This window comes from Cyprinodon tularosa, unplaced genomic scaffold (genome assembly GCF_016077235.1).
Source record: "Cyprinodon tularosa strain WSP-4 unplaced genomic scaffold, ASM1607723v1 ctg117, whole genome shotgun sequence".
Lineage (NCBI taxonomy): Eukaryota > Metazoa > Chordata > Actinopteri > Cyprinodontiformes > Cyprinodontidae > Cyprinodon > Cyprinodon tularosa.
The window spans coordinates 1,003,549-1,027,937 of NW_024037970.1; the positions used below are offsets into that span (position 1 = coordinate 1,003,549).

Genomic DNA, 24,389 nt, shown 5'->3' on the forward strand with positions numbered 1-24,389 from the left:
TTTAAGCGTGTTGAGTAAACAATGATTGCTAAATGGACATGGAAACCAGATCTTGAAGTTTTTTGTTTCGTTTAAGATCTTGAACAGTCTGGACTGCTTTTTGCTGGTATGTCACATAAACCTATTAAACTGCATTAATGTTTATTACTAATGCATCAAAAAATGCAGCTGACTTGAAGGGGCATTGATATTTTAAGGCTTTGCATATGCAAATTTATAAGTTTACCATTGAAACACAGGAGAAGCATACTGTGAAAGAAATACATAATGCACCTGCTACAAGTGCATGTCAATCATTTGCTGGAACAATGACTCACTCCCTTCTGGGATAAGGCTAAGTGAAGTGATTAGCAACTTTACGACCATGACGTGTGCTTGAAGGCATCAGCTTCTCAAAACCCACAAAAGACCAGCTGTAAGATTAGGTTGCCTCAAATCAACAGAACTCGAGTTAGCTGGTTCTCATGCTGAGCTGGTTTCACAGGAAAGGTGCCGCTACATGCTGAGCTGCGAGAGGCGAGAACTGCGTTGCTGGCAACAGATCTGAAAAGCCAATCTAATGACCAGTCACCTGCATTTAGGGAGAAAAAAAAACAGACACCCACGCCCGCTTCCTTGCTCCTCAGGGGCATCTGGAAGCACAAGCTGCACCAGACATCAAACACGGGTAATGAGAGCAATTGGGAGAGGGTGTGTCCAGGAAGTGAGGGGTGTGAAGAGGTTGTAGAGCAAGAACGCTTGTGAAGTAGTCGAGAGGGGATAAGGGTTCTAAAAGCACTGCAAAATGAAGACGGCAGGAAAGTTTTGGCAAGTTAGGTCACAAATCGGCCAAAGACTCCGAAAGTTGGGAAAATAAAGGTGTGCAAAGTTAGCTTCCCTCACCTCTATGGCAGGAATCTCACTTTGGCCTCAGGGGTTTAGTAACAGTGTGCCTGAGCATTTATCATGACAACAAACCCAAAATCATCTTGCACAAACTCTGAAAACACATCAGTTTCTTTTTGTGCAACAAGTGTGCATGCAAGCTAAAGATGTTGCATATTTCTTCTTAGGTGCCTTATCAAAGACACAGCTATGTGTTATGATGTGTTATGTGTTGGCATCGGCATGGCAACGCATAACATTTTATCTAAACAGTCTCTGTCCAAGTCTTTTTTTCTCCCTCCACTGTAACATGACTGGTGAAATGTTTAAACAAGCAGGAAAATCTTAATTTGTTTTTGCTGATGTGCATGTGAGCTGAAGAGGGGTAAAGAGCATGAAAGGTGGCTGCGACCCAACACAGCGGGGTCAAGCCAAGGGGTCACAGGTTTAAATCTTGCCCGGGGAAACTAACTTGTTTAGAGGTCATGTGTGTTTGCTCAAACAGAGACAAAGTTCAAGCTTTTTGTTTGAAGAAGAGGGTGTCTGAGACATTCTATCCAAGAAATTAACTATCAGGTTGAACTAATTGCAACGTGCATTTATCACATTCCTCTCTTTTGGAATGGAAAGGCCAGCCAAGTTTTCTTTTCTTTTTCTTTTTTTGTTGCACTCTGCATTCTTTAAAACTTGAATCTGAGTAATTTTTAACCCAATAATGCAAACATTAAATTTTTATTTTTACCATAAATGATTTTGTGGAAAAAAGGGCCCTGATGCATTTATATGCACAAAATTACACCTGTAAAGAAGACCTAGTAAAATATATTAAATATGACATACTGTTTTTCTTTAATTCTGAAATACTTTGAAACTAGGGGTGTTATTGGAAGACAGGGTAAGACCTGTAATACTGTAATATGTACATTTTAATGGAAAAAAAATCAAGATCAGTGTAATAACAACAAATGCTCGCTTACCCTAATATGTTAGAAAAAAAAACCTTAGAGGACCAATGCTGAAACAGACATGTTTTACTTTCTTAGATTATTAACTGTACTTTTTAACTTTTCAAAATGCTTTTAAACTTTTTCGCTTTATTAACTTTTAAAATTTTCAATTAGTTTTTTCACTTTTTTATTTAGCTTTATATCTTTCTAACCTAACGTAACCTTTTCAACTTAATTCACAGCAGGTAACATATTATACAAGGGCTCATTTAATTGGTCAAATTCCAAAATGACTATAAAAGTCTTGCGCTTCCAGACCTCACTGAGGGACGTGGGGGACTCCATTTTTAAGGGGTACGGCAAAAGAAAATGCAGCATCAAAAAACATCCAACTGTGTTTGAAAGCCAACTCCTTGCTCTTTCCTCCAGTGTTGGTGTTTTATGGTGAAGATGTACCATCTTCCAATATACAAGATAATTCAGTCTGATTAAAATCCCACATTATCCCGAGCAGCTTCACATAGGTATAGTAGAATGACTGGACATCAGTTGTTTGACATGAACTTAGTGATTTTGGAGTTCTTTGGTTGATGGCGATGTCTAGGAAGTCTGGGAGTAGACATTAGCCCCCTCGAATGTTAAATGAGGAAAATGACATAGGGTAGAATGGCTAGTTGTAGAGAGGAGCAGCAGTGGGTGAGGATGCCCCCCCACATTCCTGAGTTTTGTATAGAAACACTTAGCCAGCATGTGGTGAAATAAAAGTCAATAACTTTGCTATCGGTGTACAATAAACTTGCAGGCACATAAAGCCACTTTCATGTAACAAGGTATGCGTAGGGTATTTATTTCAACTGCTATTAAAACCTTACTTTATGCAGTACAGTCAAAAACTGCTAGATGCGCAAAGGCGCAACAATCTTGTGCTTATAGTACTTTCTATTTTTTTTTTTACGGAATTGTCTTCATACTGAAGACTGTAAAAGCTAAACAAAAAAAAAACAATGAACATTTTATTTTGAGTGAATCCTGTATGATGGTTCCAGGTTTCAATTTATCGTACTACTGAATTGGTGCATTTACGATTACTGCTTCATTAGAGACCAAAAAACACGCAAGAAACAAGAAAGGTTCCAGTTTTTAACTGCTTTCCTATTTCAAGCATTACACATTTATTTAAAAATGTAATGTAAAATAGATTATACAGACAGGGTAGTTTCGTATATGAAAGCCAAATCGATATCTCTTGTAATTAGTATTTTTTTTTTTAGTGCTAAAGAAAAATAGGTTTTTATTCATAGGTAAATTATTAATTTTACAGCCAGGAAGGGTTACCCTACATGTTAGACTGACTTGGCCCAACAACACAGCGTGTGTGGTGCAAAGTAGGACTGAAACTACTGAATGTGACATGCAGCCAAATAAGGAGTTTGTGAAGGAAAACATGCAACTTATTCTACTTGCTTTACTTTTTATTCGACTTCAACAAAAAAGTTGCAAAGCTATTCAATTTGCATTAAGGGTTTTCTCAGTTTTAAAATTATTACCATTGCGATAGTAATCCTACTAGAGCTGCAAATATGGGCACAAAAAATGGTTTCTGTAAAGCATGATTTCAATATTCATCACAAAATGCTATTTAGTCACAACTATATTCTTCTAAATATTGAATCATTTAACTAGGTATACTCTTTGTCTCACTGAATTTAAAAGTGTTTATTATTTTTTGTACCTTTCATAAAATATTGAAAGTTTTTTATTGCTAAAATCTAGATCACATCATAATATCCCAAATTTACACAACAGGGTGGTGGGCCTATCTGAAAGAAATGAAAGGGCTTATTTTTAATCAACTCTATTGCCTTGATATAACGCTGATGCCTTTTATTCAGGAAACAGGTGTGGTCTGATCAAACACCAGTAGATCTTAAGCTAATCCTAGTGTAAACCACTGAAATGCTAAGCTGGTGTTTTAAATGTCTCCTTTAAATAAACTCAAGAATACAAAAATTTGTTTTCCTGTTTTTTCTTCCAAGCATAGATCATTGTTTGTTCCTATACTGTAACAAACGTTCAATTACATACAACAAAAATGTCAAATACAGTAACTAAATTGTTTGCAGCCAAAATTAAAGAAAGAGAAAATAAAAGACAATGGAGCTTTTTCATACCTTATTCTGGGGTTTTGCTGCAGATGCGGAGGATTTTTCTGCAGGTCCATTTTGCTTCACAGGCATCTTGTTGGATTTTTTAGGCGTAGACTCTGGACTCTAGAAAAACAAACATCTCAAGTAACACATCTTGCAGACATCTTGGATCTTAAACCTGCTAACGTTTGCCAACGCTTTCCCCAAATGACCATGATGAAAAAAAAACAGATATGAAAGGCGATGTTACGAGGAAAAACTGGACGCTGAGGCTGTAATCTCGAACAGTAGCTGTCTTTTTTTTTTTTATAACGGTCAGAAGTACTTTACCTTCTACATTATCTACCATTCCTCCTTACATATCATTGCATGATTTAACTGAATTATACAGACTGATTATAAACATTCTTAAGGCAAACAACATAAATTGGCATGTAAGCAAATATAAAGGCTTGTTTGCATTTGCTAATCTTGCACTTTTGTCAGGACCTAAGTACTGCATTTTCCCTCATTCCTTCCTTGAAAGATCACACTCACGTCAAATCTGTAGATTTAAACATTCCACAAATAAACTTTCAGACAGGAGCTCAGTTAGTAGCTATGCAGAAAATTTGCGAAAGCAGATTAAAACAGAACAGATAACACTTTGTATGCTCTCTGTGATCAGCTACTTAGTAACTCAATAACCCATCATTGTTCTCGGCTATACAGGCCTTCCAGTCAGGTTTACACTGCTGTGTAATTACCTTGTAACAGCCAAGGCAAGTACCTGCATTTCCTAAGCACCAACCGCTGTCTGCCAATTACATGTGTTCACCTCAGAGCAGACTAGTGTAATTCCCTGCAATGACTGATTTGCTAGGAGGCAACAAAAATATTTAAAGGGCAGAATCTCACGCTGGAATTGGCTAAATGAAGAACTTATTTCTATTAATTTTTTACATTCAAGTTTAGATATTTGCAGCAAATGGAGAGAAGAATATTGTCTAGATGGCTGGTTAGTTATCTGTAATCTCAGAGCAACCAAAAAGGGCACAAGCTGCAGGTTAGGCCAGAAACAAAATAATCTAATTAATAGTGTTTAACTGGTTATTTAAATAATCGTCCACTAATTTAGTAGTCCATAAAACATTAAGGGTAGTATACAGACTTTAACACATGCCATTAGCTAAAAGAGAAATCCACCCACAGCAGAAATTATGCCAATATTGTAAAAAAAAAATAATATAAAGATTTGTCATTTTAGATGAAAATAAAAATGTCTGAGTATGTTCCTCCCTGTACGCAATAGGGGTGGAACGATTCACAAAATCCACGGTTCGGTTCGATTCATGGTTTCTGGTCACGGTTTTCGGTTCGATTCGATACATGTTGATTGTTACACCGAAATTCCATAAAAAATTATGAAATTAATGAAAAAATCCCCCCAAAAATAATGGATTTTAATTATTTTAAATGATCCGCGGAAACCCTGGATCATTTCCGTATGTTTTGCTGCTTTTAATTTAATCATCTGGCGCATGCTCCTTAACCTGACAACAGCCAGATGCATGCATCTGGCTGTTGTCAGGTTACATGCTCTCTACCATCTCCAAGGAACTCAGAGGGGAGCGGACAAAGCCACAGTGGAGGCTGTAGGCTTTGCTTTGAGCAGCCGGTCTGGAGCGCAGCGGGGCGGAGCAGTGGTTGCTGACGGAGTATGAGGGATTTCGGGGTTAGCATGACATGTTGCTGTTAGCATAAACAAAACATGTTGCACAATGCTTGCACACTGTTGCACTTTTATCCACAACTTTCTTTCCGCCGTCATCGTAGGTCACTCTAAATGCAAAGTGCTCCCATACAGCAGACCTATAAAGTGCTGCTGGCGCGTCTTCCAACTCCAGTTCTTTCCCACTCGCCAGTCCGACACAATTCTCCACAACAACTGATTTTTTTCCCTGCTACACCCGGCTAAGCTGCTTTGCTTCTTCTTCTTCTTGTTTACTACTGGCGGTTGGCTTTGGTCGCAGTACCGCCACCTTCTGCTCTGGAGTGTAATCGCTTCCTCTATGAGAAAAAGGAGCAGCGCATGAACCGAACGAAACACACGCGAACCGAACCGAGACAGTCGAACCAAACGATTCTGACGGTTTTCATAAATTGTCTCATCCCTAGTACGCAAGTGTCATAGTTGTAGTTCCACCCGGTTTAAATTGGATTAAAGCATTGTTTGCTATCCGATTATTAATCCATGAGTTGAAAAAATAAGCTAGAGATTAATCAATTAGCAATTAGGCTGATCTTTTAGTTTTTGCAAATGGATCTAGGTCTGGGTGATATGGCGTAAAAATAAAATCTTTCTTTTTAATACAAAATCTGATTAATTGTTCCTTTCTTCTCCATTTATTTTCATGATGACCAAAGTCATTAATTACCTTAAAAAAATGTTTTTCTTCTTATCATCCCTTCTGGGCGTTAACCTGAATATTGAATACAAGCTGAAACATGTTTTATTTGTACACGTTCAACCTCATTCAGTCAGAGGACAGATCCAGTGCAACTAATTGAGAAGTCAGCTAATTAGTAATAAGAGTTTGTCTCTTAGGGTGATGAAAATGAGACACATGAGCACTACATCTGCAGCTCTTATCCCTCTACCAAATATTCTGGCCATAACGGTGGTGTGTATAGCACCCTTATTGATTCCAACACCACACTACATGAGGAAGTAGAAAACACAGCTTTCCAACTTTTTTAAAGCTTCCCTGTGTCATCCAAGAGTGACAGTAATTTCACAATCTGTTAATCGTAGTAATGTTTATTGGCTGAATTACAAAATGTTGCTTGATATTTACTTTTGCCATCACTCAGCAGTAGGAGCTGATGTTCATTCACCGTGTTTTTCCTGTTGATCTGTTAAGGTTTTAGATGTTTATTAGAGAACGTAGGCAAACATTTCAAAGTGTGGATAGGTAAAAAAACACAAAAAAAAACACTCAATCTCTAACAAAGCTGTTTTCAATCTATCATCAGAATAATGAAGAAGATATGACAAACCTGTTAACCTATTAAAAAACATTTTCCCATATAAACAAATGATTCAAGATCAGCATTCAATCCAGAAATGGAGAAGAGGCCCATGCTAACTCAAGAGAAGCTAAAGATATTCGAAGCTTGGGGGAAATCACCTTTAAAAAAAGCTTAATATGAGAAGCCATGTTTGAAGTACGCCTTTCACATTTCCTGGTCAAGGTACACAATACTCAATGTATCAGAAAACCATCGCTGTACTAGGCCCTGATATCGACACCAATGGGGAACGTTGTGGTGCTAGAATCAGGCAGTGGGGATGATGGACGGTTAATCTATTAGGGGCTGAAACGCAGAAAGAGAAAACTGAAAACAAGCCAAACCTGGATGAACAATCGTTAAAGGCGGCATTAGCCTTGAGACTATGGCAGAGGTTCCCCTGTAAGCAAGAAAAGGGAGCTAAACATGCAAAAGTCCAATGGAATGGCCTAGCCAAAGTACAGATTTAAATCCAACTGAAAATCTGAGACTTATTAACTAAGTCCTCTATCCAGTCTGACAAAGCAGGAGCGATTTCAAAAACAGAAACAGGCCAGAAATCTAGTTATTAATTGTGGAAAGATGGTTCAGACACCCATTAAAACCTACAGCTAGAACTGTTGCAAAACTGGGCAGATAAAGTAGGGATTCCACGTTGTAAAAAAAAAATTAAGACAAAACTTTTGTATTGGTTAAAAAAAAAGGTCTTTAGAAACAGTTAGGATAACAATTTAGAATGGTAATTTAGGTCTTATCATTCGATATAACTAAAACCCACATAGCATCCAAAACAGCAGCAGATCTTATCTAAAAGGATGGAATAATAACTTCAAATGAAAAATCAGTACCAATTATAATTCGTTTAAGTATTTCTAAAAAAACATTTAGGCTACGTTCACTCTACAGGTCTAAATGCTCAATTCCTTAATTTTTTGTCAGTTCCAACTTTTTTTGGAGTGGCTGTTCACAAGACCGTCTCAAATCGTGTCTCTGAAGTGACCCGCATGTGCAGAAGAACAATACAAGACGTGTCAGAAGTCTGTGTCTGAGGATGGATTTAAAGCTGCTAAGCAGAAGAAGTAGCCGGATGACACAGCAGACGAGGAGAAAGAGAGCTGAAGTATTTATTATGGCTTTTGGTGGGGCTGTGAAAGTAACATCTCTGAGGAAAAATAAGTGGCTGCAGCATTGTAGTTAAGTGACCTGTGACGGTATGACCCCCCCTCAAGTTTCTACAATTCAAACTGTACGACAAAACTGCATGGTTTAAAAGTTCACAGCTCACGATGCATGTTCTTACACTGTGCAGCCCAACGCTCTGATGCGACCTTACAATGGCAGACTGAATTTCCATCATGTTTGATTTTCTCCCGACCTTACGATTCCTGATCAGCAAGTGGTCGTGAGAGGCCCCTTATTACCCCCTGCACACAACACAATGCATGATCAGGCTGAAAGTCGCCCGATCGAAAAATTCTCGCAAGACTCAATAATCGGCCCGAAAGGGTCAAAAAAATCGTACAGTGCATGCCCGGCTTAAGCCAATCAGAGACTCTAGTAGCTTCCTTCAAAGCAAATTAAACCAAAACATTTGATCAAAGATATTTAAATAGAAAGAAATCCATTTTTTTAAACAATGCAGAGCTTCTTGATGTCCTTCCTGATACCCAGTTCTGTATATCACTGACTGTGTTGAAGTTTGACAAAAAAAGAAAAACATTTTCACTGAAACAGCTGAACAAAAGAATAATTGCTCCCAGCCTGCTTATTTTGAAGTCATTAATAAAGGGGATGCGGTAACTATGGAGCTAAGGATAGGGGGGGCATTAGGACGTGGATCAGACGACAACAGAACAGATCAACAGGTGACAGAAATGCTCAGCTGTCATCTGACCCTGAGGCAAGGATCGGTGCTCACGTCGCAGGTATGTGCATCTGCCTCGCTTTGATCTTTCGCCTGGCACAGTTTGCACGCGGAAGGCGTGCTTAAGAAAAAAAAAATTACAAACAGACACTGAGGTAAAAACCGAGGCAGATACACACATGCTCCCACACACTTGTAAGCGATTGTGGTAACATGCAAAACAAGCGTTCAAAGGCAAACGCCAGGTGCAAAGCTGAAATGGCATGAGAAAAGATAAAAAGGAGCAATCATATTAACAGTGGGATGACAGAGGGACAAAGATATGCAGTGCCTTAGAAAAAAGGGGTCAGGGATGTTTCCCATAACTGAGCAGTGTGTGTGTTTAAAAGCAAACAGTTTGTGCTTTTCAGCTTAAACTACACGTGTATTCTTGATGTGCATCGGTGCATAAACACACCTTTAAATGCGCGGCTCTATAGTTCGAACCTTTAAGAAAGAAAGGCCGTGTTTGTGTGAGCAGCACAGTGTTGTTGGTGAAGGGTGAGAATCTGTGCAGATTACAGAGGAGAAATCCGATCATTACACCGCACAAACCCTGTATTTTACTCTCTGAAAACAGGTGGGTACGTGAGCGCACAGGATGAAAAAGTTCCAGGTTTTTGTCTGATGCGAAGAGCTGGACGGTCAGCGGGTGCAGGGGAAGGCTGGGCTTTGCTGAAATGAGATGCCGATGCACATAGTCTGTAGAAAAGGCTGAAAGATGTGGAAGAGAAAGGCGGGGAGAGAAAGCAGCACCAGAGAGAAATTCCTTCTACAACAAAATAACTTTGGCCATGCATTTAGCTAGCCTGACACCTACTGGACATTAAAGGAATCACAAAATCCTTCTATGAAGTTTTTAGAGATAGACGCAGACAGACATAGATGGTTACTGCTAAGGGTGTGCAAAATAATCGTCAAATCGATGCATCGTGATTCTAATTTTTGTGATCTACTGAATCGATTCTTGAAGGCAAGAATCGATTATTAAAAAAAAAAAATGAACAAATAAAATACATTACTGGTTGGCGCACATCAATCAAACCAAGTGGAATACAACTTCCAGTCCAGCAGATGTCGCTGCGGATGTGTTGACGCCTGCTGCTTTGTGTCATAAGCATGTCCGGACTGATTATCCTCATTTTGTTATTTTAAGTTTGATGAATCCTAAGATCTTTTTGTCAGTGTGTCCACGCCAGTAATAGTAATATTTCTGTCCAGTATTTGTTTTCATGGCAACACCTCCAAAAGTAATTTCAATAAATACAGCTATGTATGAATTCAGTTGCTTTCAGTTATGTATCAATTGAAGACACTATCCAGATCACACCCAGCCAGTCAGCCACTGGTAAGGGCTGTATCTTTTTCTTACAGTGTTCAGTGAAAATATCCCAATGCATCGCAATATTTCAAGTATCGTGATGCATCGTGATAGAATCGCATCGTGGCATGTGAATCGTGATTCGAATCGAATCGTGACTTCTTTGCCAATACCCACCCCTAGTTACTGCATAAGCTTCCAGATGATACACTGGGAAAACCATCTAGAAATAAGTAAAATGTCTTCAATTAAGTGTATTTATCCTTAATTTGAGTAGGTAAATGAGATAGTTTGCCAATGGAATGAGTATTTTTACTCTTAGATAATTAGATAAAATGCACCAAAATAAGACAATGCAATTGTGTTTCTTTTATTTAAGTGTAAATTGTCTTGTTCCATTGGCAAAATGTCTCGTTTACCTCCTCAATCCGAGGCCAATGCACGTATTTAAAAAAAAAAACTTTTCTCTGGCATTTCTATTTAAAGATGTATAAACAACTGTTGTAATTATGTGAGGTCTTACCAACAAAACGCTTAACATTCACAAATTATCTAGCAAATAAATAAATAAAACAAACCAAATAAAAATGTGATCCAAAACTATTTTGATTTGGACTCAACTTTATTTCTCTTTCAGGGAAATTCTGGTTCAAGTAGCTTATATAGGGTAAAAAGAGTTAAAGCAAGATGCCATTAAAGATTTTAAAAAAATACAGTAGACAATATAAAGAGTGTATATAGTTCATATATATTTATCAAGGTAGTCTAAATGTCTTTATGCTGTATTACATTTTAAAATACAGCATTTTAGGTTCAAGTTCTACAGATGAACAACAGTGTTTGGATACTAAACTAGATTTAACTTGAAAGAGAAAAAAAATGTCTTTCACATTAATCAACTTAATATGATGACTTTTCATTGTGTCTGTGAACATATTTGCTTCACTGTACCATTAAATTGCCCTTAGGGGACCAAAAAATAGTTTAATTGAAATGAATTTACATGAAAGATCTTAGTCTTTCGTTGTTTCTGAAAGATAAGTCAACTTTATTATTTATATTGTTTATTTAGTTAATAGAACACTTATGAAAATGTTCATAATAAAATAATCATACTATTGGGTTTCACATAAACCTTTTAACACAGGGTTGATACAGGAATGAGTAACTCTAATTTAATTTAATGCTCTTTAATGCTATTAGAAATCATTTTGATGCGATCAACAAGTACCCATGACTATATATATATATATATATATATATATATATATATATATATATATATATATAAATTTCCTGTATTTTTAATGTAGATAAAAATCTTCCCTTTCAATGGATTGAATCTGTACTAAAAGGATTGATAAGTTTTTTAGGAGACTTAATTATACGAGAATATTAGTGGATTTATTTGATGGCAGAAAAACAGTCAGGAAAAGCTAAAAATGGCATTAAAATCGGAAAATAAAACCTAGAAATATATATTTTATATCTTTAAACCTAGTATAGCAGCCTACAGCCAAAACAAAGCATTATTTAGGATTGATGCGCTATGTTAGACAAGCATCTTAACAAAGTCCCAGTGCTATGTTTACATCCACATGATTCTCATGGTGATGTACTTTAAATGATCTTTTTGAATGTTCGATTTTTAGAGTCTAAACTATTTTTTAACAAACATTTTAATGAATCTTAAAAACAAGAAGTGAATACAAGGTAAATTTGCTCTTATCGCTAAAATCTTACACATGCCTCTCAAATCCGCTGCTGTAAAAATGTCCAAAAGCTGTATATTGATTACTTATTATTTGGGTAATGGCACAGTATTTATATTTGTAAATACACAGTACAGTACTGTATTTGATTCTGTTTCTTTTTTAACTGCCACTTATTCTGTTATTTTTATAAACCTTTAAGGTCCACATTTGTGTGAACACTTTTGCTGTAATGCTTTAGCTGCTGTAATGCCACAATTTCCCCAGTGTGGGACAATAAAGGGATTTTCTTTTCTATTCCATTCTACATATCTAATTCAATATAACATCTAATGAAGTTCCTAAAAGCTGGTTAAACGTCTGGGATGGTTCTGGGTGAATATTTGTCGTTTTTCCAGAAAGAAGTGGTAAGTTTCCTAGTTTTAAAAATATATTCCTCACATTTTCAAAAAGTTAAAGTCAGTACTTGAGGCAGATCTTTTTTAATTTAACCATTTCAAAATCAGTATTAATGTGCATTAGAGATCGTTGTCCTGTTTTTTGTTTATTTATTTATTTATTTTTTTTGGGGGGGGGGTGGGGGGTGGGGGTGGGTGGGGGGGTTGTATCCATAAACTTTACCCTCTCCCTTACAAAGAAGATCAGAAAAAAAATCCTGGATCCATAAAGTCTTAATCTTGGTATGAACTTGAAAAAGCTGAAAAATGTCCGTCACTCTCCAAAGCAATGTTTTTGGGGTTTTTTTAAGGACACACAAGAGAAGCATGAGCTTATCCGACATGAAAGAAAACACGTATGTTCAATGATTCATGTTAAAGCCTTTAAGCCTGAGAACCGAGCATTATGTAAACATCATACGTAACTAGTAGGTCTAAACGAATTTCCAATCAGCAAACAAAGGGTTTAAATTCCAGCAAATGTAGTTCTTCCAAAAGGGCAATGACCCCAAACTCATTGCTGCCAGCAATTCTACTCCAATCCTGCCAAGACGAATAGTTAAGTCTCCATCCAGAAGCTTCTAGATGGCTACATGGAGATGTGGTTAGGTGAAAAGTGCTTAAGGACAGTAAACTAAATATTAGTGCATTTATGTTGCAGTGTTTGTATAATGACCCTGTTTAGAGTACAGAAAATATAAACGACAATTAAACTATACATATTTGTTTTCTGCTTTAATGTGCAAGATTATTGCTGCACCCTGTAGGAAGAAAGTTTAATATAAATGATAAAGAGAAACTGATGTGATACCAATGCCAAAGTTGGGCATTTACAAACATCAAGCTGCGCTGGAATAAAAAGGCGTGCTGACTTATTCCATGCTTCATATCAGCTTGATAATCTCCTTTATTCTCATCAGAGGATTAAAAAATAGTTGAATATTTTCACAGGTTCCACTTTAATGAGTTTTGAAAGTTGTACAAAACTTTTTTGTCTCTATGAGAAAAATGAAAACAGACCCGACTTACTTTTTTGAAAGCTTTTGCCAGGTTCTTTTGAGGCTTCACATCCTCTTCATCGCTCTCATCATCACTAGAAGGAAAGAAAGAAGACATCTCAGTTCACCTGACAGCTCAATCTGAAGAGGTTTTTACTTTTCAAATAAATGTTTATTTAAACAAAAGAAAATCATACTCGTCATCATCTTCATCACTGTCCTCTTCCTCATCATCCTCATCGTCGTCATCAGAATCCATTTTTATTTTTTTCTGCCAAAAATACGACACTAATTAGGACAAGGCATTTCTAATTCTAATCTACATTTGCATATCAGGTTATAAACCTCATCAGTGGTCATTTTTTATTTTATTAAATTTAGTAATGTGACTAATTGGCATTTTGCGTTTACACCCTTTACAGAAAAAAAACTTTCAAAGAGAGCTGGGAGACTTTTGCTGCTCAGCTAATAGAAGAGCTGCAGGCAAAAGAAAAAGAAAGAAATAAAGAATGATGACCACCTGCGGAGGCTTCTTTACTAAGGAAAGGCTTGCAGGCCGTTTTACAGGAGACGTGTTGTTTTCTTCCTCTTCATCGTCAGAATCTTTTACACCTAAATAAAAAAATACTATTAAGAACAGTTGAATCAACACAGCAATAAATATTTACTTACACATCCATTGCATAAAATACTAAGTAAAGCATGAAATTGTTTTCCAGACTAACACAAGGAGTCCTTAAATTCCTGAAAAGGACAAACTGTTCACAACAACACTCTTATTAAAGCATCTGGTTGTTCTAGTCTTGGCTATGATGTGGCCTTTGTTAAAGAAGTTATCCTAACACCTGGAAACCGATTTACATTTGCATTAACATTAGGGTTTCTGTGATATTACTTACTGACAAAATGCTGTCCACTGATGTGAACCGGACCAGAACCAGAAACAAGACGGAAGGTAACGGGAGGAGAAATCTCAAATCCACCTAAATTCATCTGGATAAACAAAAGCCACCATTAAAAAATAGCTAAATGTCCATTTATTTGCTACAGTATTTATTTGCTTTCATTTCCTTCGTATTCTTGCAGGTCTAAACAGAATAAAACAGATGAATGTGTAGTTTTCTTTTTTTTTTTTTAGTTCTTATAGATGTTGACTCACAGACGGCAAGACAGACGGTTTCAGGACCGCTATGGGCGCTTTGACGATTTTTGCATCGTATGCAAGCCCTTCCACTTCCACCATATGGAACTTGTCCTCCGCCTCGGCTCCCAGACACACCTGGAACAGCAGAGATTTATTGTCTCCTCAGCAGAGATCAGTCCACAAATAAATTTGTCTGTCAAGGTTAAGGTCCACTACACTAAGTTTTATTTGAGTCAACCACTGACCAGATTTTTGCAGAAATTTTGCAGAAAAGAAAGCACTAGATCTATCAAATTTTCTTTTAAGAATACCTATGGCTGCAGTTAAAAACACTATATAGGAAGAAGGAACATTTGTCTTGTTATGCTTTGTTTGGTTGGTTTAATTGTTTAATGGAAAAAAAAAAACATTACATCAAGCCTAAATAGATTTTTTGCTGGTGTTAATTACTGTGAATTTTCATACTAAGAAATTTTATTATTACCTAAATTGATCATTGTGGCAAAAGTTCAAGTATATGAGCTGATGAAAGCTGCAGCAGTATTTACAGAAGGCTACTAAATGCTGTCCCTAACACATATATGTCAAAGAGAAAATGTGTTACTGTGTTTTTTACTGTGTAAGAAAACATAGGCACTGCCCTCCCATTCTGATATGGTACTGAGATTTATTCTCACCATCTAAATATTGAAAGGTGGTTTGAAAAATCTGTGTTTGACGTATCACAAATGTTATGTAAGTAAAGAGCATCTCCTATCCTAATTCTTACCCATAGCTCTGTACCCCTCTACTTCTCTTTCTGTACTTCCCTCTCTCTCTTTGCTGGATTTCCCTCTAGAGAACTTATCGTCATACTGATGATAACTTTAACATTGTGTCTACTTTGTAAGTCGCTTTGGATAAAAGCCTCTGCTAAATGCATAAACATGTATGTATGTATGTATTCAATTATTTTGTTCCTGTTAACTTATATCTGTCCTTTGGTGGGAATAAAACATAGGATGAAGATCTTTTCCAATAAATTATTTTAATATCATTCCTTGAAATATATAAATGTCAACTAATGTAATAAATAAAATGACAGTATGCAAATATATCTACAATTCTTTCACAATACAGGTGTAATGTATATACATTTTACAAAATGTAGGGTAACTTTTAGGCTAATTAAAACTACATGTCAATTAAATGACATTTAAACTTCTGACAATAAAAGGCAGATTGTTACAAAAGAAAAATCAATTATTTACTTATTTTTTAACAGCAGTTCTTTTACAGTGAAAATTCTATTGGAGGTATACGACAGTTAGAGATTTAAAATCCTGCTACAGTTTAATTTATAGTTTAGATGCATAAGCTCAGAATCATTTAAGGGGCATTTAAAGGATAAAACATGTATGGCAGGCTATTTTGACATTTATTAGCTTGACTGAATATATATTCCAGATGTCTCAAATACATTTCTTCCTAGTCAAAATGAACATTTCATATATCTAAAATAACATTCCTCCTATCTAAAATACACATTTCCGATATCTGAAATGTAATTCTTGCTAGTACAAATGACCTCACGTTTCCAATTCATGTGCATTGGGCTTTTACTTGGAGATATCTAAAAAAAACATTCTTCCTATCTAAAATGAATTGTGACTAAGATGAACTCGAATTTCAGATCTCCACAATATAGTTACTGGCAGTCATAATTACTATTTAGGATATCAAAAATGAATATAACATTACAGATATCTAGAAATACAATTCTTGACATCTAAAATATATTTCTGTTGGTACAAATATAATCACAGATATCAAGTACTTATTTATAGACTAGTTAAATTAGAATTACATATATTTTATTTTTTTAAAATTCCTATTTAAAATTTAGTTTAGACATGATATAATGTATAATAACACAATAATAACGTCTAAATGTCTTACTGCTTTGAGGGACAGTTGTTGTTCTGTATCTTCGTCATCTAGGTCAACTTTGAATTCCCGTTTATCCGACCTCAGAGTACAACCTAGGAAGGGGAAAAACTTGTAATTACCATGATTGTTAGAGCTGCATTTATAAAGCATGCACAGTAGAAAATACATTATCAGCTATTGGAAGTGTTTCTACTCTAGCAGCCCTGCAGAGCTAGCTAACAAAGAGCTGATTGGCGCGAGTAGGGAAACCAGAGTAGCGACTTATTGCGGTAACTTTAAGCTTCCATTCTCGTTTAAACGCCATTTATAATGATTAATATGTTACTAAATTTGACTTTGCGTCCTATAAAAATAATATTTATCATAGGGGAATAAGCTCACCAAATAAATACATCTGAGGTCTGCTAAAATCTGACATATCGTCCTCCATCTTTGCAGTGGGCGGAGTAACAAACTAAACTGTGACGGACAGCTTAGGGAGCCAATAGGGAAGCAGAACGTGGGACGTATGGCGGAAAATAGCAGCCAATTGGAGCGAAGAAGGGGCGGGACATGTGGAAAATCAGCGCGAGGACTCGTCAAAACAGCAGATGGGGCTATCGTTGCACATATTGGAGAGCGATAAGACGCATGGCGATTCCCATTGTGATATTAAACGAGACTTTACGTTATGTTTACCTGGTGTATAGTTAGGGAATTTTATAAAAAAAAATAAAGCTAGTGGATAATTGGGGTAGAAAATAAGGGGTGAGAAGTTTATAACGGTTAATGGCCATTATGTGTACCAGGTTTATTACCTGAAACATTCCTTAGTGCTTACTGTGTGCCAAGTCCAGTGCTAGAAATTATGCAAGATCAACTTGATAGTGCAAAAAAAAGTATTTAATGCCATTCAAATTTTGCTGAAATATTTCATAGTTGCACCTAAATAATGAGTTAACATTTTGAGTTTTCATCAAGTTTTAATGAGCAACGTAACAAAAAATGCTGTTTAAAATAACTTTTTTTGCCAAGTTATTTGAGTGTTAATTAGATACTTGAACTTTTTTCTATATTTTTATCAACTAAGACTTTTGTATTTATTTCCAACAGTTATGCCACTTCTTAAGTTTTGCACAAACGACGTCACACTAAGCTCAATACCATATTCTTCAACATTTCAGTCACTATCCTTAAGCCAATATATTTTTTTCTTTAACCAAATGAGATTCCAGTTTCTACATAATAGTTTTTCTACTGTTTCTAATTGATTAGATCTCAGCAGGTTTTATATTTTCAACTTGGCAGGATTCTTTCCATCTTTCCAGTCATTAAGCTTTTTCTGTTTCTTACCAATTCATCACATTTCAGCCATGTGTCTGGTGGTGATATCAGCTTGCTTCTGCTACTATTCAGGCAGTGGTGCCTCCAGAAGTGTTTCAAAGGGGTGGCCAGATGGGGCCACTAAAAATCTTGGGGTGGCACACTGAAACTAAAAGCAATAATTTCAAGGTTTGAATCTATTATTGTGGTAAATCTGCCTGTAGAAACCCTAAACACCTACTCATATCTTGGTTTATTGTGTGATTGTTAATGTTACATAACTGGCGATGCATAATGGGATGAAATGCTAAACTGATGATGGTAGTACCCTGAGATTGGCGAGTGGGCTGTGGCCACACCTTGCAACCCCCTGGTGGCACCACTAGTTTCAGGAAAGAAGTTAATCAGTCTGTGGTTTGCTATTTCATACAATTTCAGCCATGTTTGCGTCAGTTTCTCTTTGTTTCTGCCATTTTTAGCGTACAGCATTCACACTGCATTTTCGCAGGACATGCAACTTTTTCTAGATTGGCAGAGCTACTACTGTTGATATTGGTCCATCAGTGGGAAGAGCTGACATCATGAAGTCCAAACACTGTAGTTTTATTTCCAGGTTCATCCTATCACCTGATGATGTCCCCTTGCGTTTAGTGCTTTAAGTAATCAATATAAAACAGCCATATAAATGAAATCTAACTAGAATGTTTACTATACAAATTAAAATTACTATACAAAACTATTTTATGTGTAAAACCATCCAAGTTCAAAGTTACAAATATCCCTGTTTATGTAATTAAAATAACATATTTATCTATTACATTTTTACATTTTACAGTTACGTTGAAGTATTTGTCATTGTTAAGACATAAGGGTGTAGCTTTTTTATAGCATTTATTGTTGTGCTCAGAGGCACTAGAATGAGTAACCCATTTTATCACCTTATTATATATATGTCAGTGTGAAATAAATGTACCTGACTTTATAATTCCTGATTCTAAAAGCCAAAAAAGAATAATAATACAGGGGGAAAAAAAGCTAATTACACATTTAAAAAAGAGCTGCCTGTTCGTACAGTTTCCTGCTGCCGCGGCTAATAGCTGTTGATTATTTTGAAAGTTTACTCAAGAAATATTTCTTTAAAGTAGGATAACAACATTTAATTCCCTATTTTGTTATTTGTTTTATTTTTTGACATAATTAATTTGTTAAACATGTTGAATGTTGTTTATGTTATCTCTTGGCGCATATCATTAATTAAAAATGTTATACCATGTTTCATTTTCAGCCTTTTATTGTCTGGATTGATTCATCTTCCAGTAATTAGCATTTGTGCTTTTAGTAGTTATTTATGCCATTGTGCTGCTCTTCCTGTGCATATCTAACCTGACTCCGCCAGATGGATTTGCTCCGCATATCCATCTGGAAACCTTCCGTTGAAGTAATTTTAGGAAGGGGCGAAAATACTGGTTAGCTGATTGGCCTATGTTGGTGATAGACGGGCCAAATAAACCAATCAGATCAACGAAGCATATGACGTACTAACAGGGCGACGACAAAAACACAACCACAAGCCAGGCTACTCTTGCCAAAACCAGTCGGGAGAAGAGCAAAAACATCTTTTCCTCTGAGGAAAGCCTCCAGAACTGTGTTTTGCTTTTCTTTCAGTGAAGAAATACTCTGTAATTCCGATAAAACTTGCTCGATAGCCACGCTAACGCTAGTTTCATCGGCTGAAGCCGCCATGTTCTTTAGACTGAACTGTCTCGCTTCTCGTTGCGTCACACCTCAACCCGCCTCAAAGCCAACGCTGATTGGACGTTCGTTTGGTGAACGGCTCCAAATTTTCCTTGAAAGCTCGCGAGATCAGGATGGTCTCACGAGGCTAGTGCATATCAACCTCAGAAAAAATAAAATACATCTTAAGGATGACTTGAGATGGTAAAAGGTCATTGGTCACAAAGGAGCAAGTCCCTATACTAAATAGCCTGAAAAGCCACTCTGTTAAGAAGAAGCCATAACTCCTTAAAAAATATATTAGGCACCTGATTTCATGGTAGATTAAACTTCTTCTAAACAATATTTCCTTTGTCTAATTCAATTAATACAGAGTTGATATGCAACCATACTCACTGTTACATTTGGAGGTAAAAGGGACGACTTACAAGTTGTTTGGATGTGGAAGGGACTGGTGCAATGTACAACATAAATGCAACATGACAGAAGTTTACTAAGTGTAATATTAAACCAAGGTCTTAAGCCAATAAGTGATATTTTGGGCACATATGGGTTCCTCCAAATGGACAGTGAAGCTACTGATATGAATCAAGATTCAAGGAAAATAGAGTCAGTGCCTTAGAGAGGCCTTTACAAAGCCTTTGAGCTTTGGTGAAGGATCGCCAGAATGTCTGATGAATTTACTGATGCTAAGTTAAACATAAATTTGATTCTAAGAAATTATAAAAGAAAAAAGTCGTCACAGATATTTTCACAGAGAATCAATCCACAGTGATAACAACATCTTCTAAAAGGGGAAACTCTGAGACAGAACTGAACTGTTATTCTAAGCAAAGAAAAGAAAAGGTTACAGAAATAAGTGCCACATGACAAAGAGCATCGTGAACACATTAGATTTATATAACCTTGGTTACACTTCCTCATACGACATATGTATATTATTGCTTAACCTACTGGGTCTTATCTGACAGGGAGCGTAATCAGCGAGTGCCTAATCTAGGTGCGCTGTGGCTTCGGAAAAAACCTAGGAAAAATTATACGTAATTAATATAGAAGTATACATGTCTATCATATTTAACAACCTGAGTCGTTCAAGTTTGAACAAGTACTTTTTTTATATATGATAAAGATTATTTCCAACAGATTATTTGAAAATATATATTTCTGTCAAAAAAAATCCATGAAATGATGATCCAAGCAGGAGTCAGTATCTGCCTGCTACTGATGCTGTCAGCTATATATCAGCTATACTGTGTGTTAAGAGAGAAATTCATTCATTGGGGTCAAGTAGGAGAGTCCCAGAAAAGATACCGAAAGGAGCTTTATCAATTCTGGCAGAGAAAAAATGAGATAGGATGGTGAAATGATGTACAGAATACTAACTTGTCTTTAGCCTAACTATTATTTAAACCTTTACAAAAGTAACTGTAAAAGATGCTTTCTGTTGTTATTTGCATTTATTTTTACTTGAATTGCACAGGATAAATATAAACAATATGTGGAAAGTTTTACTTATACCAATGTGATTTTCAAGGTAGATTCCAGCTGGCAGTGAAAATCCTTCAGGGCTTCACAAAGGAGACAACATTGTTGCTTTGCATGAAGTACAGACGATCCTTGAGGGTTTTCAAAGGCAGGCCAATGTAGAGGCCATGGATAACTTTGGGGTGGGAATTAGTAATTTAGTTAGAATTTTTTTTTCTTTTTTTGCAAAACGAGAGAGTTGTGCACAGAGGACTTTCAAAATATATAGATACACAAAACAGTTCAGGGTCAATCTACACTAATCACACTATACTAACAGGAAATAAACAAGTATAATATCTGTATTTTCCAAATAAATCACTGAAGAACATCAGATTTTCCTAAACCCTTACTAATAATTACACATATATAATGTCTTAATCAAAGGTAGGGTGGATGGACTTCTTTCAAGTCCTCAGGGGGAATTTCTTATCTACGGGTTGTCTCTCATGACAGCCTTTGTAAAGTGCTTTCCTTGCACCAACATGTGTTCTTGCTGTGCATGGTTGTAGCTCCACGCCTCTCACTATATACTTTGAAAATGGTTAAGAGTCGCATGAAAAAAAAAAATTCGTACAATTTTAAAATGAAAATGAAGGTCTTAGAAGGAGGAAATCAATCTAGAGAGTATTGGGGAGATTCTCTCACATGATGGCGGTAGCTGGTAGGATTGCCTTATAAATGTGCAGTTTCTCCAAAAGTGACTTGGGTATTTCTTAAGTAAATTTAGTTAAATATGGAAGTTTGGTCCCCCTGAAGGCAGCTGCGCCTCAGAACTTCCCTACCGGTTCTTTTCCTGGGAGCAAGTTATTTACTACTCTTAACTCAAACTGGGTAAAACCATATAAAAAGGACTATAAAACAGAAGTAAAAAAGTAACAGCATTTATTCCAGGTCAGGTTGTTACAGTACAGAGAAATTGCTTGGAGTTGGTACAGCTGTGGGCTCAAAAAACGTCAGTGAACGTCCGGCAAAGATTGAGCCCCGCACAAGGTCATTCCCTCCTTCTTATACCCCATGAATCCATGTGCTGCATCAGGTGGATGCTTCACTGTCTGTATCAGAAACTGACACGCCATCCATGCCTTGACCTTTATGCATCTTGCCTCTTTACCCCAGAATAACAAATAGCCCTCCTTTATAAGTCCAGCTCCAAGATGTGCCCATATCCTGTGTATTTTTAAAGACACAAAGGCTGTCCTGATTAGATGACCGTACACACAGTGACATCCACCATGTGAAGGAAGGCCTTCTACTCTGTCTAATCTGGCTAACAAACTAATAATGCTGCTAAATGATGTATAAAGAATAAACCTAACAATTTCTAGAAAAATCATGTAATATTCCATCATTAAATTATTGCTCTGCAACAAATTACTATAAACATACCTTGATACATACATTAACAGGTTCAATTGGTTTTTACCTATAAAACTCCTGGATGACTTACTTACTTAGTTACACATAACTTTGCTCTCTGTTCCATTACACCTAAAAACTAGATGTGAAAAAAAGCTGAAATTCTGCATTTGTCATATTTTATGTTAGTATGTTGATTGGAAAACCATCACCGTATTTTTGTAGAAAGTTTATGTTATTACACATACAGGTAAAATGGGAACTTAGTTAGGACATTCCACTTGGGACCATTACTGCTGCCACCTTCTGGTTAACTGGGGAACTGCTATTTCCAAAGGTGATGTATTACATGCACAAGGTAACAACAAATTACCTTGTAGGGTTGCCAATGATTGGCTAAGTGTAGCCTGGTCACCCCTGGCCCCCCATCTAGTTACACCCTTTGTGGGATCAAACCAAAGATACAGTGGGATTTCAGGAGTTTTCTTATGCTACTGTGAAACACAGTGAGAAAAGTGAAGGTTACTCATAAGTGAAGCAATATGAAGGAATCTCTTTATTCCTTTTTTTAATAGTATATACATTAATAATTTTTGCAGTTTAACGTTAATTTATAAACTTTACACTCTTAGAATGGTTTGCATCAGAGCTGACATGCATAAAACACCTGCATCCATTTTAGACGTAGCCATTGTCACTGCTGTGAAGGACTTTGCTTGTTTTCCGTGTGTCTATTTCTCCTGGTATTCTGGGCCCCTACCCTAGTCCCAAAGCATTTATGTCAGGTAACAAAGGTGCAAAAAAAAAAGAAGCCCTTTGGTGGATGTATGTCCATGCATGTTTATCTCTTTGTAACTCTGCAATGCCCTGTGATGAACTCCTAACCTGCTGCAGGACCCCTCCTTGACTGCTAGAGATAAACATCAAGCTTCATCTATTCTAAAGTAGTCCTGCTTTTTCTTCTTTACCTGTTATTTGGTGACCTTAAGGCCTGGCAATATTAACTATATACTAAATATGCTACTTTCTGAAAAATACTCACTCAAACCTTTAACCTGACCCACGTTTAGGGTAATAAACCTGATGAAATAAGGAATTTGTTTCTTCTTTTTTCTGCTAATAGTTTTCAAACACTAACTATAAGCAATCTTTTAAGTCACAATTTTCTATAGATTATTAAGAATTTGCAGCAGGAAAGAAATTTAAATTTGTTCCTAATATTTCCCACTTTAACTTACTTTAGAAAAGTATTTTTAAAATATTCAATTAAAGATAATTTTACACTATCTCTGGCCAAATATAATATGAATACAGGACTCTTTCACACATGCATCGCTTTGCTGCTGCAAAGAACCACAGCGCCCATGTTTGTCTTCAGCATGATTCCTTATAAATATCAACTTTTTTTTTATTTTCCAAGTGACTCAAGCTAACGGACCGTGGCAGGATTTCATCGTCAAGGACCATGAAGGCTTTTGTCAACAAAGCCTCGTATGTCAGCACATTAGCAGTGAGCTAATACACTTTGGCACTTTCTAAAAGTGTTTGCTTTCCTCTGAAATCAAGCAGCTGCTGGAGCATAAAACTGGTTATAAGGATCACAGAGCGATATTATTACATTTGTTAGTTAGAAAGAAGATAAGGTCACAAAATTATTTATTATCTGTTAGCATAAGGAGGTTTTTAAAGGGGCGTATGGATTTCATTGCTGTTTTTTCTTTTGTTATTACCATGAAACTGGAGTATTTTACAAAGTGATTGAATTAAGACTTTCTTTGTTTTCAGTTAAAAATCTTTAGAAGATTCAGTAGCTGCCTTAAATGTTGACTCCATTGAGCGTAAAGAGAGTGTGGCAGGCAAAGAATAGTGCTTGATAGGAAGCTTGATAGACCTGGAGCCTTGTGTGTTTGATCATCTCTTGTGGTGACATTTTATTGGATAAGGACACAGAGCTTTGGTGGAGGGCAGAAACAGATCGAGGAGGCACAAAAAAATGTTAAGCACCTGTATGAAAACA

General features: G+C 36.4%; 1 protein-coding gene across 1 annotated transcript in view; it reads right to left on the reverse strand.

Annotated features, from left to right (window-relative positions):
• The window catches only part of npm1b (nucleophosmin 1b), a 28,723-nt gene extending 11,788 nt beyond the window's left edge, over positions 1–16,935 (reverse strand). Inside the window, exons 1-8 of the mRNA XM_038308210.1 lie at positions 16,835–16,935; positions 16,463–16,545; positions 14,540–14,659; positions 14,280–14,373; positions 13,901–13,992; positions 13,578–13,651; positions 13,412–13,475; positions 3,983–4,081 (exon numbers count right to left, since the gene is read on the reverse strand). Of these exons, the coding sequence (XP_038164138.1) occupies positions 3,983–4,081; positions 13,412–13,475; positions 13,578–13,651; positions 13,901–13,992; positions 14,280–14,373; positions 14,540–14,659; positions 16,463–16,545; positions 16,835–16,883 (675 nt within the window). The 5' untranslated portion in view covers positions 16,884–16,935. The remainder of the gene's footprint in view (positions 1–3,982; positions 4,082–13,411; positions 13,476–13,577; positions 13,652–13,900; positions 13,993–14,279; positions 14,374–14,539; positions 14,660–16,462; positions 16,546–16,834) is intronic.
• Between the last annotated feature and the right edge of the window lie 7,454 nt (positions 16,936–24,389).